The sequence below is a fragment of the Miniopterus natalensis genome, chromosome 5 (assembly GCF_054644295.1).
Source record: "Miniopterus natalensis isolate mMinNat1 chromosome 5, mMinNat1.hap1, whole genome shotgun sequence".
NCBI classification, from domain to species: Eukaryota; Metazoa; Chordata; class Mammalia; order Chiroptera; family Miniopteridae; genus Miniopterus; species Miniopterus natalensis.
Window position 1 is genome coordinate 25,663,179 of NC_142085.1, and position 23,579 is coordinate 25,686,757.

The following is a 23,579-nucleotide window of genomic DNA, read 5'->3' on the forward strand; positions in this document are numbered from 1 at the left end:
CAATAATAATGGCAATGATACAGCTAACGTTAATTGAATGCTTAATGCGCACCAGTTAATCAAGGGCTCAAACTTTAATAGCTTCTCTGTATATTAAGAGATTGTCCACAGGGTGACTCCCTTAAGGAATATTGCTTTCACTGTTATTCTGGAAGCCTGAAAAACGCCTTATTTGCAACTGATGACTTAGCTGTTTGAATGGCAGCTGTGGACAGCGGGAAAGTGCTTTTCTAGGACTGAAAGCTCAACAGATGCCTTTATTCAAGAGTGTCACTACCAGTCACACATTATACCTTCATTGACTGCTTTTCCTCTTCGCTGCACGTGGTCATGACTTTATGTCCAGATTTAACAAGTTCATCAATAATATCCTTGTGTCTCAGAATTTCCATGGTGAATGTCTGTGATTTAAAGAAAAATAAAGATTTTTTTTAAAAAAGAGATTGTATGAATAAAAAGAAAACAATTAAGCAAAGTAGTTGAAAATATCAAGATACACTAGTGGGGTCTTGCAACGTAAAGCATGCGAGCACATTTTCTAGAGCAGCAAATAATTTAGATGTAATTGGAAATGTCCTTCACCTTTTGAACCTGCAGCTGAGCAGCCGTCTGGTCTTGCTCAAGCCTGATGTCACCCAGAGACATCAATTTCTTTTCTGTTTCAGTAATCCAGGATAACTCAGCATCAGCTGCTTGGTCAAACTAAACAAAAGATAAATAATTAGGTCAGCAAGTTCCTGTAACTGGTGCCAGAAAAATACCTATCTATGTTTCTTTTAAATATTCTTATTACACAAGTGGAAAATCTGAGCTTATCTCCTCATGGCATCCTGAAATGACTCATGATAATGACTGAAGTTATAAAGAAAGGAAAACAACTTCCAGAGAGAAATTAAACACAGGCTCTTAAAACATGTTGAATCCATGGCCCGGCATTAATGATTTTAGGACACCTAACACCGCTGCCTTCTTTTGGTAGTCGTAAGAACTTTCTCCCTAGGAGTACTATAGAAATTGAACAGCTATAAAAGTGAATAGCTGAATACGCTCTAAGCCATATGATATGCAGGTAGCACTCAGCTATCAAAGTATACAATTCCTAGCAAAAAGAGTGAAATATTCCCATTTATTTCTTATCTGTGTGTATAATAAGTGTATGTATAAACTGTTTCTATGTATGCAGAGTATATCCCCAAATGACGCATGTATAATTTTTTTTACATCTCCTTTAATAATAGCAGAAAACATACTCAAGAGCATTCCCAAATATTTCAAGAGATTTTGTTTTCCTGATCATAACAGTAATTCATGGTAGAAATTCATGCAAGGTACAGAAAAATATACAGAAGAAAATGAAAAACTGGAGTTAATACCATTGATATTTTAGTAAATTTTCTTCCAGGACTTGAGAAAGGTTTAGAAAGGTCTGGGATAAAACTGTATAAACAGTTTCATATCCTGCTTTTTCATTTACTATGAACATTTCCCATGTCCTAGTCTTTTAAGTGTGATTTTTTTTTTTTTAATAACACCATTGTATTCTAACCTACTCGGATATTTCATTTAGGTTCTCTGCATTTTTTGCTATTATATAAACAACCCTGTAATGAATATCCTTGTACATAAATCTCCATTGGCATCTCTAATTAGTTCCTTAGGGTAGATTCCTAGACGTTGACGACCAAGTCAAAGAGTGTGAACATTTTCATTACCTTACATCAGATAAACCCCAATGCCTTCCAGGGCCAAGTACTTATCATGAACCAGTAAAGTGGGTAAGTGACACAAGCACTAATAATAAACGGTAACGAACAACAGCCTCGGTCGGAAGATTTAACAAGGAATGGACATTGTGAGTATTCAAGTCCGGCACTGCCAGACCTGCTAATTTTTTAAGAGAACCTGGAATTCCAGAAGGGGGTAGGGGGATAACCAGGCGAGGGGTGAGAAGGGTGGGGATAAGAAACTAGATTGAAAACTAAGCCACACTTTTAAAACACTGTGTGACGTCACACAGACTCATGAGAGGGTGGAGTGAAAAAGAAAAAAATTATCAACTAATTCAGTAGCTTCAGATGGGGAAAAAGAAATCTTTAAAAACCAGTGAAAGCATCTTCCGTGCATGGATTCTTAGCTAATGTGGTTAGAAAGCAGACGTATCGTGCTAAGCGAAATAAGCCAGTCAGAGAAAGACAAATGCTGTGTGATTTCACTCACAGGTGGGATCTAATGGACAAAATAAACAAACCAGTAACACTCATTGACACAGAGAACTGGCTGACAGCCGTCAGAGGGGAGGGGGGTTGGGGAGAAAGGGTGAAAAGGTGAAGGGATTAGGCTAACAACAACAACAACAACAAAATCATAGACACAGACAACAATATGGTGATTCTCAGAGGAAAGGAAGGTGGGGGGAGGTAGAAGAGGGCAATGGGGGGATAAATGGTGACGGAAGGAGACTTGACTTTGGGTGGTGAACACACAATACAGTATACAGATGATGTATTATAGAACTGTACACTTGAAACCTATATAATTTTATTAACCAATCTCACCTCAATACATTTTTTTTTTTTTTAATTAAAAAGCAAGTGGAAGAGTCTTCTATGCATGGATTATTGGCTTTAAAGCCATATACTATACAATGAAACTTCAAGGTAGAACTTCATTATATGACTCATTTAAAGAGCACAAAACTGAGAAAACCAGTCCAGGCCTCTCCATCTGCGGGCAAATGCTGCAAGATATCCAAATAAAATTTAACAGCAATGATTTTTTATTTTATTTTGCTGGTCCCTGAAAAAATTAAGTGATAAAACATCCCTCTTGTTTATGTTTAAGCAACTTTTCATATTTAAATGACAGCCTAATAAAGAAAGTCAGGCTGTTAGTGTTCATATTAGTTTAATACCACATCTCCCTCTCTTGAAAAAAAGTATCCAATGAAAAACAGTATGATGATACCATCTAAGTTGCCAAAGTGGAAAGCTGAAACTCAAACATTGTTTCTTTAACCAAGGCAAATATTTGCTCTGCTGAGAGAAAACAAGACTTGCAGCAGAAATGTCCCTTCTTTTAATTTTTTTAAATTAAATGGATAACTATTTATTATTTAGCAACAAATGTAATAGCCACAGGGTGTACATTAAGCAATTTACAGTTAAGCAAGGCATTTTATTTATTAGGTCTATGGCTCTTTAAAATGACTACTTAACATGTGTATTTCTAATGAACCATAAAAACTGTTTATTTTACATGTGAGCAACACAAGAGCAAGATTACTAGACAAATTTTAATAAATTTGCCCACAGCTCATACAAGTAGTAAAAATTGACTGTGAGTGAATTATAGATAATCTTAGCATCTGTAACTACCTTCTGGGAAATATTATAATAGTATCATCAGTGGAGTCTAGTCATCAACCTTGGCTACTATAACTCCTATTATAGTTGAACTAGCATTTCAGCATTTTTTACAAGTTAGAGAAAGACATTTTAATAGGCGATCTCTAAATACTCCTGAAAAACACTCTCTAAAGCAATAACAGCCAGTCTTCTACTGAATGCACACGCACTACGTGCTTAACCTGTAATATCTCCTTTAATCCTGACAGCAACTATATAATGTGAGTACTGCCATTAACTCCATTTACAGCTGAGAAAACTGAGGCAGAGAGAAGTTAACTGAGTTACAGAGATTACTCAGCTAGTAAATGTTGGATCTGAGATTTGCACCAAGGTGGTCTGATTTGAAGCCTAAAGGCCAGTTTTATCTTAGTTGCCATGTTTTACCTTGTTCCGCTCCGTAAACTAAAAAAATCCTCATAGGCAAACACAGTCAATAAGTGGTAGGTTTAAACTTAACTATTTAAACATTTGTCCAATCTCTGACAAATTGCTTTCGAACTTATCTAGAAAGTTTCTCTTGAGTGGAAATGGAGCTTTGAGAAAGACAGAGTGATAAGGAACCTTAACCTCAAGGACATTCTTTTACTCCCTTCCCCTGGTGAGGATCTTATCACTTTTTGATTAGTACTTCCTTCCATATATAACACAGCCCATATTTTCCCACTCCCAACACCTGGAGGGTCTAAACAAATTTCACTTCCGTGGGGGAGGTTTCCTTCTAGCTCTTTAAAAGAAATAAACAGGTGTTATTTTTCTCCAAGGCTGATACCTAATGACCGAATGAGCTGTTTATTTTAATTGCAGCCAAATCACCAATGCATGTGCCTTTATATTGGGGTTACATGGCCTTCTAAAATAAACCAGACAATTAGAACTCCCAGGGAGTGCCCACGATTTTCAGTCCCTGGGAGATGGACACATTTTCTCGACTTCTGACAATTGCGTATTTACAAGAGGCAAGGGACAATGAGCTTCTCTGAGGTATAAACAATCACAGTGGTGAGGATTCAGGCTACAGGTTCGTACACCTTTTAAGCAAAACTGCATTTCCCCATTTCCACATGGCTCCTTTGGTTCAATTGGTATATAAACAACCTTAATGTGGGCAAAAGATGAAACATCTTAAGAGAAATTTGCTTGGAAAACAGGTATTCAGAATCTAGTTTCATTTAGCCAGGTTACTCAGGGACAGAGCATTACATCTATAAATTTAAAAATTACCAAGTCATGTTCAAGGCACAGATCCTCACTCTACCACTTGTGGGTGTGGTTATTCTGGGGTTAGGGATATGGGATGGAGTAGTGCTAATAAAACAAAGGGCATGTGTCTAAAGATAAATCTAACAAGATGGACTGTGGTCAGATCATGTCCATGGGTAACATCGGGTCTGAAGATTTTTCTTTTCTGCATCATTCCTTTTATATTTCATGATGTATTATCACTGGATGAACAGAAAACAAATATTTTCTTATCAAACTGTATTCTGGTCCTAATTCCAAACATCTCTAAGTGGGAAAAGTTGTAAAATATTTTCAGTGATATATTAGCTCCTTTATAAACCTGAAAATGTTGAGTTTAGAAACTGCTCTGCCAAATCAGAAAGAGAGGCACCAATTTCTTCTTAAACTCGCCTGGAGAGGGGTCTCTCGTGATCCTTTTAGTTTTGCAATCTCATGTCTCACAGCCCTTATGAACTGGAAATATCCTCATTACATAGTACTTCAATTTTCCTGCAATAACAGCACCTTCCTTCAGAACAATGGAGGTTAGAAAACAAATGGATCACCCCCTCAGGATTTCCCCTCCCTACGTCTTTTATAAGAAGGCACTCTAGGGTGGTAAAATGAGGTCTGGATAAATTCTGGTTGCGGCTCCACCACATACTAGCTGTGGGACCACAGGCAGGTCACTTCACCACACTGCGCATTTTCCTCCCAGCTCTAAACCATGCGTCTGTTTAGCCTTACCGGAGGCTTGCTTTCTTTTTTTTTATGGCTTAAGTACATTTTATTGGTTTTCTTTATGACTGGAGGTATTCCATTGGACGGATTTGCAGGCATTTCAAAGGAATGCACACATAAACACAGAACAAATACGGACGGCCAATCAGAGGATGTTAATGGCGCGAACATTAGCTGTGCGGCCTGCTGGTACTAAGATGTGTTTACTATCCACACACTCAGTCTCTGTCTCAGAAGGCAGGCCGGAAGGACAGAGACCACACTGTTTACACATACTTCCTTCCGTGAGTTCTTCTGTATTCTTTCAGAAAAATCTTACCATTTTCTTTAAGGAATGATTTTATCAGGAAAGATAATAACTGTTTTTTTCCTAAAGGATATATATGTATTTTGGGTCCTAGAAGACATATGCTGACCTGATGATTTTTTTTTTTTTAACTTTGGAAAACACTTGCAAAGCCTCCAATAGACTGGGTACATATTAGAGCCCACTAACCAACAGGAGCTCAGCCTGTCGCCTTGCCCTTAGTACTGTATTGCTTCACTGAACTAACCGACCATAGTTAACTACTCCCAAGAGTACAGACTATTTGTCTTGCTATTTATAGAAGTCTCCAGAGCCAATTCTGAAATGTCAGAATAAATTTTGGTGAAAAAAATTCAGTACTTTCAAATATTTGAATAAACTTCACAAATAAGCACACTTATTTTCTTATAATAATGAGGTATACAAATTCCTCCAAGCTTTGAAAACAGCCATGAAAGTACATTCCTCGGGCATGAGTGCCCTCCCCCGCAAGCATTTCTTAGGCAGGCCTTTGGCTATCACTGTACTTCATCAGCTCCTGTGACTCCAGTGCACGGCCCTGAAATGAGCGATGGAGCACTGCGCCTCAGGACCATATGAGTAACACTTTGACGGCAACCTTAGGAAATTAATTTCGGATGCTCCCACACAATCTGCTTGATTTGTGTTTCTGGCTCTTGGCTGGTACTAGTGAGAGCTTAGTCACATACCTTCTCACGCTCTGCTCTAAAGCACACCACACTAACCCCATCACAGAAAGTTGGCAATAAGACCCTGATGACTTAATATAAATACTCAGAGATTTCAATAAAAGTTAATCAAAACATGTAGTATAAACTCCTATTTCCAGGACCCCCCTTGTTGCCCACGAATTTCTGATTGAACTGTGGCTGAGAGCTGGGAGCTCATAAAACTCTCTGGAACTACAACTGTGTGTAACTCACAGATAGGTCAGAAACTATCATTTTCCCCTTTCCAGTCATCTTCAGCAAACAACTCTACCAACACAACCGTTTCCTTTTTAGAAAGGCTGCAGCCTCTCTTTGCCATAGCTGCATGTAAATGACCAGTTAATACTGACATACGTGGTAACTCAAAATATTGACTCACATGCAGATCAGACTTAGCCAATGCATAAAATTAACATTAGCCATATGCATATATGTACACAAAAAGGGTTTTGTTTGGAAAATGAAGCTGATCTTCCCAGTGGCTGATTTTGTGAGGACACGTCTGAGAAATAAGGAGGCAGATGGCTGTTGACAATGTACAGATTAGCCTTGGCCCGGCACTCAGATGTCAAAGTAACCCAAATTCTTTTCAAACCCCTCTTTTCATTTTTGAAGCAGAACAAATGAATGGAAACCCTATTAACAGAAATCTTTGTTCAGGTAAAGGCTCTGGGAACAATTGGAGAAAATTTATGACCTAGACAGCAAACCACATGTCCCTACCTGCTGCGATCTCAGAAGGGCGGCATCGATCTCCTCCACCTTCTGAGTGATGGTGTTGCTCACTAATCGGTAGCGCTCACTGTCCTCGGCCACCAGCTTTTCAAGCCCTTCCCTCGCCCTCCACGGTACCAGTTCCAGCAAAGCGCTGCTCACTTCATTAAGGGAATCCAACAAGGCTTTGCTGTTCTTGGCTTCCTTTTTCAGCTCCTGAAAACAGAATTAAGAAAACGTGCAAGTGTGTGGGTAACACTCACGAGTTTGAACAGGCTTTTCCTTTTCATGTATTTGGGGCTGAAGCGCTTTGCAGGCCAAGAATGCGATGCCTTGGTCCCCCCCCCCTTAGTTTCAGCTAAGTTCTGTGAATCTTTTGTTATTTAGAGCAAAAAGGAAAGTGTTTCCTGAGAAGTTCTGAAGAACAATTCATTTGTCAACATGGCAAGACTGTATCTTTGAAATTTAATATAAATGTTTATGAATTGGAAAACACAACCAAGCAAGTTATCAGGTGTTACTCTTTGCTTTCTGGGAACCTCTAAGCAATTAGGTACCAGGAAAGTAAAATAAAGAGGAAAGTCCAAGCCAGAATCAAGTGACCCTCAGAATGAGGACACGCTGGCTTTAAATCATCCCGGTTTAATCATTACAGGCTCAGCAAGCCCGGCCTCACCGGCTCCCTTTCCCCCACATACGATCATGCTTCATGGATAAGCACAGGCAGCTATCTCTGAAAAGAAATATGATTAGCAGGGTACAAGACCACATTTGCAATATTATTTTAAAAAATCACCTCACATTATGCATCTGTCTCATAAAAATATTGTTATTCTAACCAAATTACGTGTATCTCTAGAAATGATGATCCTTTCCCTCGATTTTATTTTTCAGTTTTCATCATTCTCTCTCTTGTGTAATAAACTGTAAGACTCTGAAAACAAATTATAATACACTGTTTTCATCTCCGGGTTCCTAAACGTTGAAACAGTTGACCTGCTGCCAATTTCTGCTGGGTCCCCGCCCACCAAGGCATCCTTCGGCATATTAGTAATGACGCGAGGAAGATATCGTTTCATTCCTGTGTGAATGAGACTCCCCAAAAGGTAACAGATGGACCCGAAGTGCGTAAATCAGAGCATACTTTTTGCCGGGCTTGTGCTTGGCTTGCGGCTTCTCCCTTCAGAACCTGAGTCTCATATGAAAGCAATTCCACCTCCACTTTGTCCAGCCAGGTGCAGAGCTCCTCGTGTGTGGAGTGCAGCCGGCTCGCGAGCTGCAGGGCCTGTTCCAGAGTCTTGGCTACATCCGTGCTCAATTTAGTAATGTCTTTGTACCTTGCTTTAATGGCTTCCAATTTATCTTGAATTATTAAAACTTCATCACCTAAAATTTCAAAGGCACGTTATAGCTCATGAAAGGAAAAAAGGGGATGGGGGCAGCGGGAAAGGTTTTTCTTCAGACATTATTATACGCTGATGAGATTTTCCGGGGGCAGGGCGGGGGGGATAGGAGACATTTTTCTAAAGAAGTTCTGACCCAAGAGAAACCCTTTTCTAGGTTTTAATCTTTCCCAGGATTTCTGGCAAATCTAAACAGGTTTGGAAACGCAAATGTGAAAACTAGAAAGGACCATAATGCCTTCAATTATGTGGAAAGTATCACCTTTGTATCTATCTGTATAATGCTTTCAGCTCTCAAGCGGAAGGGTTAAAAACTGCCTGGATTCAAATACTGCCTTTCTGGCCTCAAAACATTGGATTTGTGGCTTGTTTCCTTTCATAAGATACTTAACCTCTCTGGTTACTTATTGTTACATGAGGATAAGAATAGAGCCTACTTCCTAAGACTGTGACAAAAATTCGATGAGCTTATATCTGCAAAGGGTTTAGAACAGTGCCTGACCTGTATGTGTCTGTATATATTAAAAATAATACTCATCTTCACTATTCCTCTACCTCATTTTCAGTCACACAGAGAAACTATGTCCTGGGCTTCAGACTCTGAGTTCAAGGCTCTAGATACTATAATGAATTTCTCCAACTCATAATGAATGGTACTTGCCCCCCCACACATATGCTGAACTGGATATATAGGTCTAGTGAAACTTTCTTATAGCCAAAGGAATTACTAAAACAAGTTAGCTTGTATCTGTTTCCTTAGTAAGTTCAAGCATGAAGATATGAAGCCTGGGTTTAGCCACAGTATGTGTCACTGAATAGAGTCTATCTTAAAATATAAAAAATACTATCTACAACCTACAGACTCATCTGGAACAACTGCCTTCCGCAAATGGAAAACCAGTGTAACTCCACTGTGAGCGTCTCTGACCATCTCCTGTGCCACAGTGCTTTGTGTTATGAGTAATACATACAACTTTCATTAAGAACTCAAGTGAGATCATGAGAAAAAAAGTGAGATCACATTCCCACCCCACTTGGTCTGTCTTTAAAGCATTCTCTAGAATGAAGGCTTGGAGTAGGCCACAAATGATAAAGTTTTTGTTTTCCCCCATTCCTAAACTATTTTGAAAGCAATGCAAAATGTTGACTCCATAATTATTTAATTTGAAAGATATCTCACCTGTAGTTTGTTTAAGTAGTTCTAAACCATTTAGTAATGCCTGATCTACATTTTGTTTTCTGAGTAGTATGTCCTCTTGCAGAACCTAAAATGCAGGTACCATTTTTATGTGGGGGAAGAAAAATTAAATAAGCATTAGCATGAGTCAATATTACAGGGCTTTAGTTGAGGTTTATTGAGATATATTTGAGTAAACACCCACATTTTCAAATATTCGTTATTGTCCCCATGTTTACCCTCTTCTTTCCATCACCGTGTCCCTTGTCCCAGGTTCATCTAGCACAACTGACAGCACTCTCCTTTTCAGAAAATACTTAGGGCCCTCTGAAAATGAGCTATGTGGAGCTACTGGAGTACAAGATAATTATGGGTCTCCATATACGACAATAAAAATAACAAATGAAAAGTGAAATCCAGCTATTGGATACACTCACTCTCTTTTTTTTTAAAGTAACATCATTAAAAATAATCTGTATAAAGAAAGTCTTTCTCAAGGATGACGATACACTTAAATAATAATGAACATAAAATAATACAGAAATAAGGAAGACTCAGAAAATAATGACAACCAAAATGAAAAAAATAAAATAAAATAAAATAAATCAAAATACCCAAAGTTCAGACTGCTGCTCCCGCAGACCCTCAGTGCTGTAATCCTGGACTGAGAGCTTGCTCAGTTTGTCATGCACTTCATTCAGCCAATTCATCAGCTCAACTTCGTCTTCCCCAAAAATCTTAGCATTACACAAGGCCTGCTGGAGGAGCTCAGACCTGCTGTGGCTTTTCTCTTGGATCTCAATGTACCACACTTGGGAGGAGTCTAATTTATTCTGCACCATATCTTTGTCTTCCCTGGAGCTCAAAACCTTTAAGGACTGGCCAAGGCTAATAGCCTGGTGTAAATGTTTACTGTGATTGAAGATGTCATCTCCTAAAGCCTAAATAAAGTTTAAAAAAAAAGAGAAACAAACACAACGGAAAAATTAAAAAAAATGAAAACACGAACAGAATGAAGAGATGACATCTGAAATGGACTTAATTCGCAGTTATGCAGAATGCAACAATAACACAAACTCAAATTTATGTCATAAAACCGGGAAGGAAATGGAGAACCGGATCTCACAAGTGTGTGACAGGTATCTTACTTTGTGCTGCGCAATCTGTTCCTCAAGTTTAGACGCTTGGGTTCCTATGGGCTCACAGTTCGCCAGCTTCTTCTCTATGGCTGTAAGCCACTCATTCAGTGGTTCTAAGGTTTCGTGAAACTGCTGTGCTACCACCGAGATACCTTCCAACTGGCGATTCCTAAAAAATGTGCCAAGATAAAGATCTTTTAGGGATGAAGAATGTGTGAAATAGTCAACAAAAAATATTTCTCATGCTCCTAAATTCTGTTCTAAACGTTTTTTGTAGAAAACTTCTAAGGTTAAAATTAATCTCCCTCACATTTAAAGAACATATTAAAATAGTTCTATTAAATAAAACTAAAGTTGAGCACACAGGCCAACTTCAAGTATCTGAATCTTATGAAAGTCTTAAGTAACTTGGCTATAATACTTAAAATAATAATAGTTATAATAATAATAAGAGTAATGTTATAACAATATCATCAATAATAATGACAAAAATACAATATTTATCGAAAAAATTATATTTACTTTAGAAAAAAAGTAGAGGGTATTTCCCATGGGAGCCAGGGCACAATGTCCTGGGACATTACAGGGACACATATTAAAGGTCAACGTGAAACTTTTAATCTCCTTAGGAACACCTTATTCTAGGGTCCTAGAGCCATAACTAATTCTACTCCATTATTCAAGGTAAGTCGAATTTTTCTCTTCACCATTTTAGCTTCAAAGGAGGTAGGAATTTATGGAAATACTCATTCTGTTCAGTGGTTCATCTATTTACAATTCAACTACTCTATGTGGCTACATTTCAATGTAGCTACTACTCAAAACTTGTCAGTGGAGAGAATGCAGAAATGTAATACAGAAATGTTGAGTGCAAGAGCCCAGTGGAGCCATGCTCTAGGCCTCCTGACCTTCATATGTTACAGCACCCATTCACCTGCCTAGTTTCCTAGCTAACTTCTACTTGTCCTTTAAAAGGTAGCCTAGCTGTCACTTCCCTGCCCCAAGAACTAGGTTCTTCCAATTAAATGCTCCCATAGAACCCTGTATTTTTGCTTTGAAACATCACATTTGTCATTACTTTTCAATTCTATAAAACCTTACTAGACTGTACCCTATCTAAGGACACAAATGATCTGTCCAGCTCATCCCTATACCCAAGGTCTAGTTCTGCGCCTGACACATAGTAGGCAGGCAATAACTATGTAATAAACAAATTAATAAATTACCCCTGAGAGAAATGGCTTCCTTAAAACAAAGAGCAGGAATATATCTAGTGACTACAAGATACTACCATTAGAGGAATGGGGAGAGAGGCACCAGAGCCCTTGCTATCTATGTTCACGTACATGATAAACATAAGAAAATACGAAAAGTAACACCAAAATACAAAACATCTGATTTAAAGCCACTGCTACTTTTCTAAAAGATCAGAAGCAGTATTTAAATCACCTTGTTTCAGCTTTATTAAGCAATGCCTCCCATCTACTATCCAAGAGACTCAGTTGTTTCAAAATCTTCACTTTATCTGCAGGTTCTGCTGTGGCAGCAATTTTTTCTCCTTCTCGTTTGATTACTTCCACAGTAGATTTGCGGTCATCCAACAATCTTTGGAGAAGCTTGAAAGAAAACAATAAATACAAAAAAAAAAAAGTGAAAGGAATAATTGTATCAACACAAAGGAAAATATATTCTAGGCACTTTTGCTATGTGCCCAAAATATATATTCTGTATGGATTCACATGCGAAAGGATCTGAAAAGAAGGATTTTAAGAATAACTCATTTTGCTTAACAATTCATTACGATTATGTCAGACACTGTGGTAGGGGCTTTTCGTGGTAGATTAAACTAGCATTGATGAGGCCACCGAATGATTCGTTATTAATGTTTTAATACAAAATAATGAGGTTGAAGGTGCTGCTTAGCATAGCTCCAGTGTCCTAAGATGACAAATTCCCATTACTGTAATGAAGTGGGAATGTCCTAAACATTCAACAATTATCTGTCCCATTAGGACAAAACAGATTATTATACGTCATTACTGTTTTCAAAACCTTTTCCAATGTTAAACAATACAGTACAGATAGGGAAGTTGAGACACAGACCAAGTTCACAAGCTATTGAAGCAAAAATCAGAAGCTCTTGGCTCTTCTTTCTAGGTGGGGCTAGCTCCTAAAATCCTTCATGAGGAAGAAGACTAAAGAAAAGCTTTTAAATATCACTCCCAAAAGGAATAAAGAGTGGAATATGCGAGAAATCTTTAAAGCTGGCTGAATAAGACTAATATTTCAGGATTTAGCAGCAAAAAATAAAAATTTAGTTCAATTCTAAGTAAACATTTCGAGAAGCCTGGAATGGCATGTTTGCTACAGGTAGGTAGCCAGAGCCCAGGGTTCCCTTGCTCTTATCTCACCAATACAAATATTTCATGAGCAAGTGCTATCTGTGTAAACAAACAACAACGAGGAAGGCACAGCGTATAAAACAGTAACTACTTCACTGTTTCCTTAACCTGATCCTGACTCTTAGTTAAGGAGTAAAGAAATGGGCAAAGAAGGGATCAGCTAAAGACATATAGGCATACCCCATGGACAGGGACAACAATCTAGTGAAGGCCAAGAGAGGAGGGTAGGTGGAGATGGGCAAAGGGGGTTGGGGAGCGGAACACCTGCAATAGTGTCAACTTTAAAAATTTTAATGAAAGGAAAGAAATGGACAGTTACCCAGAAGTAGCAAGCTAGAAGTGTATTCACTCACTCTCGTTTTGCAGTCAAGAACACCCAAGCCGGAGGTAGGGGAGCACATTTAAAAAGAAGAAACAAACTCTCCTGACACAGGTTAGAATCCTGATAAAATTAAAATCCACCAGGTGGTTGAGGCAGTAAAGAAAACGAATTAAGTGCATTACTTTTGATAAACTTTAAGAACAAAGCCTCTGGCAATTAAGAAAGCAAAATCAGCAAGTAGGTTTTGTTGGCTAAGCATAGTTCAGTATCTCTGGGTGAATTACAAAAGTTTAAATTAAACTGTGAATGGCAGCAGTTATTATATAGAATATATAATATTTTTAATGTTATATATTATTTCACTACATATTATATGCTATACTATATATATTATTCAAAAATCACACAAATGCCATGTGTTGCCTGTGATGTTTCTTTAATTCTTACCTCTAAATCTATTTCTAACAGGTTAATCTCCCAATAGATTAAAGTCTTCAAAATACTGAATATCAAAATTAAATGAAGCCTCTTAATCCATTCCCTTCTTTTTTAAGGCTTTACCCAGGAGAAACCTCATCAGTGTGCTGTGTTCTAGGCCCCTCCCACATGTCCTTTCAAGTCATGGCTGACAAATTAGTCCTGAAAACATCTCTAAATGCTACCTAACTGACCAGCACCTTTGGGAGCACAAAAACTGAATGTGTGGTCCCAAGTGGCTATAATCCCTCTAACAAGTGTGTCTTTCCAACTTGGTCCTTCCTGAGTCTCAAAAGACACAACAGCACATTCCTTAGCATATGTGAATCAAACATTTGCCTCTTTAGTACAGGCTGAAGCTGCCTATATTTAATCTACACAAAAGGCAATTTCATATGGATCAATCTAATATATAAGGGATTAGTGATATTTCTGTCCAAAGTCACCTTTTCAGGGAGTGAGGTCTTCCTTGACTACTCTATAGAGAGCAGGCAGACAGCTCTGGTCGGGGGGAGGTAGAAGAGGGCATAGAGGCGGTAAATGGTGATGAAAAAAAGAACACTGCACACACACACACACCCCCCTCCACTCTAGCATTTCCTGTGCTAACTTACCACAATTTACTTATTTGCTTTCTTGTTTCTCTCTCCCTGTTCCTCCTTTCCCAGGAAACTGTAAACTCAGTGAGGAACTTTTATCTTTTCTATTTGGTGATGTAACTACAGCACCTGGAACAATGCCTGATCCATGGCACGTGGTTCCATAAATATTTGTTAAATGGCCAATAAAATAATGTCTAGAACACTGATAACCAGTTAACCAGGATATCCTATTAACATACATAAAGAGTGTCACAAAGTAAATTTTTACTCTCATTGTTAGTACAGCACATGAAACACAAAACAGAAGCATCACTAACTTACCTTTTGCTCTTGTATCTGGGCCTTCACCACTTTGAACTCGGCCGACGGTGGCTTCTGATTGGCCACCAGCTCCTCGGTGTCCACCATCCAGCTGAGCAGGGACTCCAAGGCATCCTGGAACCTCCCACAGTGCAGCAGGGCCTCCTGCAGCTGGGCTGCTCGCTGAGCCACCTGCAAAGTTCCGGTTGTTCTAACTTATTTACTTGCTTAATAAAACAATGAAATTTGCCCACGGGACATGACTTTGCATGCTTATCTTCCCATTTGGTCACAAATTTTCTTTTCCTTTTCATTTAAAATTTACCCAAAGCGTTGATAGTGGACAGGATAGGGGTAAAAAGGCATCAAACTTTAGCAAGTAAGCCAAGAAGACAAGGTTACCACCAGGAACGGTCAATGTAAAAGACAAAATGTTTGAGATTCTGGAAATATCCAGCGCATTTATGGTTAGCAACGACTGATTGAAAATTGAAATATTTTAAGGTTACTGAAAAACAATGCATTAGTCGCTTTTATCATTATCACTGGGATTCATATTTTTATTTCCTATTGATGAATATCAGGGATAATGATAAAAAAGACTCAGATTTAAAAATAACTATTATAACAGATTCAGAATTATGTTTTGCTAGGCAAAATATCTATAAAGTGTCCAATTAAATTCTGCTAGCCTCAAGCTCTGAGTCTTTTTAACAGACCAGGGGCTTTGTCTCCTAGTAAATGGAGTCTCTGTGTCCTACAATACCCTACCATCCTTCTCATAGACCTCTTCCTTTTTGGACTAAAGAAGTAGTTGACAAGATATTTTAAGCTCTATGGAATATATTTTCACCTGACACTGCATTCCAATTGTGTTTAAAGTGCACTACAATATGAATCAGACTTTAAAGAATGATAAATGTGGGCTTGAGACCTGGCAATGCTTAAGATTTCAATGCAGCAAAATTTGTATATGAATAATCACCACTACCACCAGATAGGCATTGCCATCCAATACCAATTTTCTGATAATTTATTCATGTGAAGATCTGCCATTGTGTGTCAGCATTATCTCCTTAAGATATTAGAGCATTCTTTTCCAGTGTTTTCCCTCATGGATATTTTTTAAAAGGTGGGAATCTACATCTTATAAGTAAAATAGCATTTGCTGCTAATGGTCTATAATGAGGGTGGCAAACCCTCAGTCCAGGACTGACAGGCAGGCAAAGTTGCTTTTACTTGCACAGTGTGACCTATTATACAGTATGAAATTAGTTGTTAACATTTGAAAATAAGAATATTTCACACAAAAAAGTGAGATTTCCAGGTTCCTTCGAACCTGTACTCTTTGGCAACAGTGAGCAGAGACCCCCTACAAGGCAATGATCTGCTGGAGCTAAGTAGCTACTGCATCTTTAGAGGTGCATAAGCTCCCTCAACACAGGACCATGTCATAGGCCATCTGCCATTGCACCTGCACATTGTGTCTCTATCAAAGTCAAGATAATGACAGGGAGCAGCCCTGTTCCATTCGGCTGGCTCCTTTCCTTTATGCTCCCTAACAAGCTCTGAAGGGATCTGAATTTGGGCCACCCAGTTTACAGCAATAAAAAAAAGTGGGCATATTTAGGGAAGTTTGGCTACTATAAATATGGTTTGTAGTCACAACAAATGCTAGTGGATGACAACAAACATAAATGACAGTGAGGGATGGGAAAATTACCTTTTTATTGAGAGTCTTCCACCTTGCATTGACATCGTCCAGGTCCCGCTCCAAACCCTGGGTGCTGGTGTTGTTAGCAGCACTCTGGATGAGGCCCTGGCCCAACCAGTTAACATCTTGCTGTTTAACCTGCAAGGGTTCAATCTCTTCTTTTTGGAATACCTGCAGTTGAGGGCAACAATCATATGAATTATATTACCTAATAACCACCAAATATAAACATTTATTCAATGATCAGAGATAAAGGTAATTTTTGTTGCCTGTTCATGTTATAGCAATCTTATTAATAATAGTCAGGCCCGGCCTGGCATGACTCAGCATTTGAGCATCGACCTAGGATCCAGGAGATCGCAGTTTGATTCCCGGTCAAGGCACATACCCGGGTCGCAGGCTCAATCCCCAGTCGGGGGCGTGCAGGAGGCAGCGATCAATGACGATGCTCTCATCATTGATGTTTCTCTCTCTCTCTCTCTCTCTCCCTTCCTCTCTCTGAAATCACTAAAAAAAGATATATTTTTAAAAAATAATAGTCAGTTGCCCGGCCGGGCGTGGCTCAGCGGTTGAGTGTCAACCTGGGATCCAGGCGATCGGGGTTCGATTCCCGATCAGGGCACATGTCCAGGTTGCAGGCTCAATCAATGACTCTCTCATCATTGATGTTTCTATCTCTCTCTCCCTCTCCTTTCCTTTCTCTGAAATCAATAAAGATATATTTTAAAAAAATAAAATAAAATAAAAAATAATAGAAAGTAAACTAAATATAAATTCATAATACGTGTTATCAAAACCATTTGGAAATATTAAAGAATAATCATCTAAGTGCATTTCATCAGATTACCTATAAAACCAAGAAAATAGTGCATGTGTCCTCTCTTTATTGTTTCATTTTCATAGCACTAGAAATTTCCTATATTCCAATTTAACTGTAGTACAAAAAAATGTATGAAAAATGCTAATGAACAAAATGAGATGGGCCCAAGATGAACCCAGTTACTGGGCAAGGACCCTTATAGGCTCTTCTAAGAATGCCTGCAGTTAGCCGGCATTAAAGTTTGATGAATCACTGACAAGATAATGAGGTGAGCCAAGATGCCAATCTATGGCTTGCTAAGGGGCCAAAATACAGGGACAGGAAAAGGAAACCGATACAGGCAGGCACTGCAGTAGGATGGATCCCTATACATCTAGCCCCCTCAATGTCTATCAAGATGCCAATGGGCTTGCAAGAGAAACGCAGACCTCACCCCTGGATATGATCACACCTATCGCCAGCATAGCGACTCTGGGTACACTCTGGTCATTGCCTGCACTGTCAGCAGCTTTCCAGAACTGCCCCATCCCCACCCTGGTTCCTCATCCCATCCAACGATGGTCCCCAGTTGTCTGTAACTGTCAAAAAATCTAATCTGTTAGAGAAAAATATAAGTTCCATGAAAGCAGAAATCTCTCTATCCTTATAATAGTTTCATGCCCTGGACCTTCCGCAGTACCTAGTATGGAATATGTACTTGATAGTTACTTGCCAAATGAACATTAGTATAGAAAAATAATATTTATGTCTTGGAATGAATGACATCAACGCCTTAACAGGTAATACTGGGGGTAGATCAACATTTTCATAGATAATACAAATATTTTTAATACAGGGATTAAAGAATGCCATAAAGGAAATAAGTTAACTTAATTAACTCAGGAAGGAAAGTTTCAGCTAAGATGTTAAGGTAAGACAAGGTTTGGGGCTCTGAGTCATTATACTATAGGGCACTATATAAATGTATCAGTAGTCCAAGCGAATAAAGTTAAGTAAAATATATGAAAACATAACAAAGGCAATTATCCAAACAGTACTTAAGATAAAATTCAGGCACAGTGTGGAAAACAATTCTGAAAGATGCAGAGGCTGCAGGAGACAAATTCTCCAGGCTCTGGCCCAAATTCCCCCAAAGCAGGATACTCCCTGATAATTGTACAAATGAGTAAATTAAGCAACAGCAAACAAATAAATGATCATTTCCTCTAGAACTCCCCTCCTATATAGACAATTTCCACACTGGAGAATTGTTTCTATATAACTATGCCATATACACATAACCAAAGAAATGATAAGAATTCCCCAAGTCACTGAGGAAAACACAACATAAGTTTTCATAACTTTTTAAAAGGCATTAATTTACTTAATAAGGCAATAGGAAGTTGAGATAAGGTGGTGAAAAGAGAATCTGGTGCTGTATTATGATCCTATTTCTTTTCTATACCACTTTCTAAGTTACTACTTTTAGGAAAGAACATCTATGGATATGTTTTACTACACACACACACACACACACACACACACACACAAAGAGGAGGGGGGCACAGCTACATTCTTAAGTCCAAGAACTTGTCTGGTATATAAGGATTCAGGGAAACGTTCTATTCCTCCTCTCAGATAATTTTCAGGACAAAAAAAAAAAAAAAAAAGCCCTAATATAATGTTGTAGTAAATTGCCTTATCCTCTTACCTTGGTTTTAAAGAAATTAACTTTAGAGTTAATTTCTTTCACATCAGAGCAGGCTTAGGTGAGTCTGTGATAACTCTCTAAAGTGCTACAAAAAATATGCTAAGGGTTAAAAAAGATAACTGCTAAAGAATCTATGTACTCCTAAGAGCTCCACTACTTTCTACAAATAAACGGCAAGATCCTTTACATGAAAAAGTACTTTGCCAAGCTTTTAAACCAGCATGTCATTTAAAGCATGCTCAAGGAAAGGGCATTGCTGACTAGAGCGATGATTTCATGGACTGAGAAGAGGAACTGTTCTGATATTGTCCAAATTCCTTATCTCTCAATGGTAACAAAGTACCTATCAAGAGAGACTGTTCCCCTAATCTAATCCACACACACACACACACACACACACACACACACACACACACACACACACACAGAAGCTTAAAATAAAATAAAATTACCTCTCAGGCAAAGTTTACCAGAAGAGCTTAGTAAAAAGTACCAAAATAACTGAACTTTAGTTTAAGTGGGAAGAAAAAAATTACAGGCCTGGCAAACAACCTCTACTTATTACGAGGCTGCACCCTTCACTTTCGTACCTCATTCACCACTCACAAAAAGCTAGGCGCTATCACACTGCAAAACACAGCACAATGTGACTTCTCCACTTCCAGAGGCAGAGCTACTGAGACAGAACTCTCAGCGCAGTTTAAAACGTCCTTAATTTGAGCTGAGTACTTCGCAGACCACAACAATATAATATTGTGTTTGTACCTTCATGACTAAGCCTGTTCAAGCTTAATAAATCCAATGTAACTGCCCCTAAATGGCAGTGTCTTAAACCACAATTTGTGTAAAAGCTGAATGTTCACATAAATTCACAGTGGAGGCATTCTAACTGACGGCAAACAGCCACCATCTGCACAATCAATAGCAGGGGTCCCAACAGCTGGGAATAATCATTCCCCAAACCGGCCCCTAATTAGTTCGTTGTAATGATCAACTTATCGATATCTGGCATCTCATAGGGTATTAGTCAACACCCCCACCCCCACCCCCACATAAAACTGGATTGGATCACTGTTAGAAACACTGAATGACCACTTTAGAACAGAAGCACAAACTTTTGGCATTGCAGGGTTTCCTATTTCCCCTAGTTACCTGAACTGACTGAAAGCCATTACAGACTGTGTCCAACACTCCTGCCCGGGCCCTTGTTTTTCTGGGAGCTGCTTTCTTTCTCGCTGCTCTGAATTTCGAGGAGCACTGCATATGGACCACCTCCATCTCCTGGGCAGAAAGAGGAGCCTCCACTTCCTCTTTGGATGCTGGGCTGGATTCTTCCGAATCGCATCGTGTTAACAGTGTCACCTTTTCTTCTAAGCTCCTGCTACCACCGTTTATATCATTACCCCCCAGATCTAAACGAGAGAGCCCTAAATCCTCAGGAGAATCTCCCATACACGCCCTACTTTCTGCTGTGATGTGGCAGTCTCCCGGTCCATATGTTTTCCCTTCTTCTCCGGGGCTAGAAATACACTCATTTTCTCCATCTCTTGGCATAATTAATGGGTCACATTTAACAGTGCTCTCTTTCAGATCATTCTGCAGGCAGCAGTTTTCACCATGGATTTCCCTCTGACCATTTACACCATTTGTTTCCCCTAGCGGAGAAACACCATGTAAGATCATTCTGAAGTTCTCATCGGGGTGGGCACTTCTGCATGAAAGCAATGGGATTTTCTGTTCGCTAATGGAATTGACAGAAAAAACTGGTGCATGTTGTTCTGCTATATGGATATCTTCAGCAGAAGACAAGCTTCTGATTCGTGACTGGTCTCCAGTTAAAATGCCCTGTTTTTCTTCCCTCTCTGCTGGAGGGCTGCACAAACCAGAGTCGTCTTCCTCCGACGTGAGAGAGTTAGTCCCCCACCTGCACTTGCTGGCCTTGGTCACAGCATCTGACGGATCAGTAGGTTCAACAAAGGAGCTTTCACTTTTGTTTGCATAATCCATAAAATTGGCTGGGACAAACATTCGCCATGACCGCCTATGCTCTTTCTTTTCGGCGTGAGATTTGGCTTTGGGCAATCCTGTGGTTCGAATGATATCGCTATTTAGTTTGAGCGCATCAAAGATCATCTTTTCATCTAGTGTGTGCGCTTCCCGGCCTCTCAGCTCGAGCGCATGGGAAGACGCAAGGGCACCGTTGGAGCATAAAGAACTAACATCCAGTGTCCTGTGACTGTAGGGTAAAGTCCGATCTCCAAAATGCCTGGAAGACAGGCTACCTTTCGAACCGGAGTCTATCTGTTCGTTCAGCCTAACCGTGTCATAGATGGACCGCTGCGGGACGTAACAGTCTTCAATGTTCAGGTCCTCCTCTTCTTCGCCCTTCCCTACGCACGGGGGATTCTGACGTAAACAGTCTGGCCTGCTGAGTGGCTTCCCCATTTTGTAGAAAGTTAAAACAAATATTGCAGCTCTTGAAACAGAAAATAAGAAATAAGGCAAAGCATCTTCCGAAAAAGTGTTTCTCTGCACAGAACTATAGAGTGTCTTTAGCATAAAGACACACGCTCAGATAACATATGCCGTAATACATGAGGTGTTTAAGGTCATCATCAGTGCGTCAGTCCCAATGCAACTATCCTTTTACCTGGTAGTTTTTAGAATGATTCTAAAAAATAAAGTGCATCAAGAACACAGAGCAGAAATCTCCTTTCTCCCCCTTTCCCCAAAGTTCCCTTTCACATACTCCAAAAACACAGGGGGGGGGGAAACAAACACACACTTAACAGTGGCTCAAACAGAACATTCCGTTGTCAGTTCATTTCCCTTTTTAGTCTAATTTTGCATCTGAGATTTCCAGATTAAAATTTCCAAATGAGCAAGCATTTTAACAGGCCGAATGCTAATTTAGGCAGAGCTCTGGTTAACTGTAATCCACTTAGAGATGGCTTGCAAAACTTCATCTCCTTTATAAATAAACCACGCTTCAGAAACTTAAAAGACAAACACAGGGACCATGTATTGTCAGCTCAAGGCACAGAACAGATCTTCAGAGAAAAACAAGTCTAATGCTGTAAGAAAGTTAAATTTTTGTTTTCCTTTTTTTTGGGGGGGGGAGGGAGCAGCTATAAATAATCTGGATTCAAACGGCAGTTTTTCTTCCCATATTAAGCGTCTTTGAGGCTAGTCAGAACTACCCAAAGGGGAAAAAAAAATTATACTTTTGGACAGCAAGGTCAGTACAATCCAGCAACTGTTGAAAGTAAACAGTTTAGAAAGCATGGTGTTCTATAAACTCTCCTTAAAAAAAAAGAAGAAAAAAAAAGCCATTTTTCCAAAGTCTTATCTGATCCTCTTTAGGAAGGCTTATTCCACCTGAGGCAACTGCAGCAAGAAGAGCTCCGCGTTCCCTCTAAGGCACCGGCAGCGTCATTCACTTTCAGGCTCAACACCGAGGCTACCGTGTCCTTTGAAACTGACCAACGGTGGCCGCGGTTTGTCTTTCATTTTAGCTACAGCCGCAGCTCTGCAGAGGTGGCGGCGCAGGAGGCCCAGAAGGAAGTCCAGCGGGGACCCCCCGCGCGGCGCCCGGCTCCTGGGGCGGCGGGGCCGGGCAGGCGCGTCCGGTGCCCGCTCGCGCCCGGGCAGCATCGGCTCCGCGCCCGCCGCGCCGCGCTCCGCTCCGCACCTCCCCCGCCGCCGCTACGCGCTCCCGCGACCCAACTTCGCCGGCATCTTTCCTTCTGACTCCCGGCCTCTCCTCCGAGCCGGCGAGCGGTTTCAGGGGGAGGAACCTAGAGGCCGGGAGGCTGCAATGCAACAGCTCGCTGGTGACATCAGCGCAGAGCAGACCCGCTGGGGAGAGGGGCAGCTCGGGTTCAGCGGCGCCCCAACGCGCAGCACCCAGTTCAGGAGAGGGAGGGGTACGCAGGGCTGGCGGCGGCTGAACCTGACACCAGGAGCTCCGCGGGGGGGGGGGGGGGGGATCATTTCTGAGCGTGTCCGGTGACAGGGCTCATTTGAATATTAAAATGGGAGAGAAAGAGCTAACAGGTTCCTGCCCTTCCGTGGAAACCACACTCCCCCCGCGCAGCTGCAGGCTCCGTAAGATCTGCCGTGGGAAGCGCGGGTCGCTTTGAAGTCGGGCGTTGTGTCACTCCTTCTTAACGCTCAAGTTCAAGTCTAACGGTTCTCCAGGGTAAATTATTCCTATGGCAGGGTGCCCCGGGCACCGCTGACATGAATATTAGTAGTTACTAATAACCATGCAGTCCTCTTGAGGTTAACAGATCAAGGGCAGTAAGTGACTCCAGATATTTCATAAACAAAATCACATGCACGGGTTTTTATCTACTGAACAAACACTCTTAAAATACTGTTTGGAAATAAATTCAGCAAGGCAAGCCTTA

At 40.1% G+C, this 23,579-nt stretch overlaps 1 protein-coding gene across 5 annotated transcripts in view; it reads right to left on the reverse strand.

Moving 5' to 3' along the window:
* DST (dystonin) overlaps nt 1-23,579 on the reverse strand; it is a 399,279-nt gene that overhangs the window by 54,012 nt on the left and 321,688 nt on the right. For all 5 annotated transcript variants that reach the window (XM_087817457.1, XM_087817456.1, XM_087817454.1 and 2 more), the window contains 10 exons: nt 16,667-16,828; nt 14,965-15,135; nt 12,290-12,456; nt 10,850-11,009; nt 10,316-10,642; nt 9,705-9,789; nt 8,266-8,507; nt 7,131-7,337; nt 583-702; nt 294-401 (listed from right to left, as the gene is read on the reverse strand). In XM_087817457.1, coding sequence (XP_087673583.1) covers nt 294-401; nt 583-702; nt 7,131-7,337; nt 8,266-8,507; nt 9,705-9,789; nt 10,316-10,642; nt 10,850-11,009; nt 12,290-12,456; nt 14,965-15,135; nt 16,667-16,828 — 1,749 coding nt within the window. The remainder of the gene's footprint in view (nt 1-293; nt 402-582; nt 703-7,130; nt 7,338-8,265; nt 8,508-9,704; nt 9,790-10,315; nt 10,643-10,849; nt 11,010-12,289; nt 12,457-14,964; nt 15,136-16,666; nt 16,829-23,579) is intronic.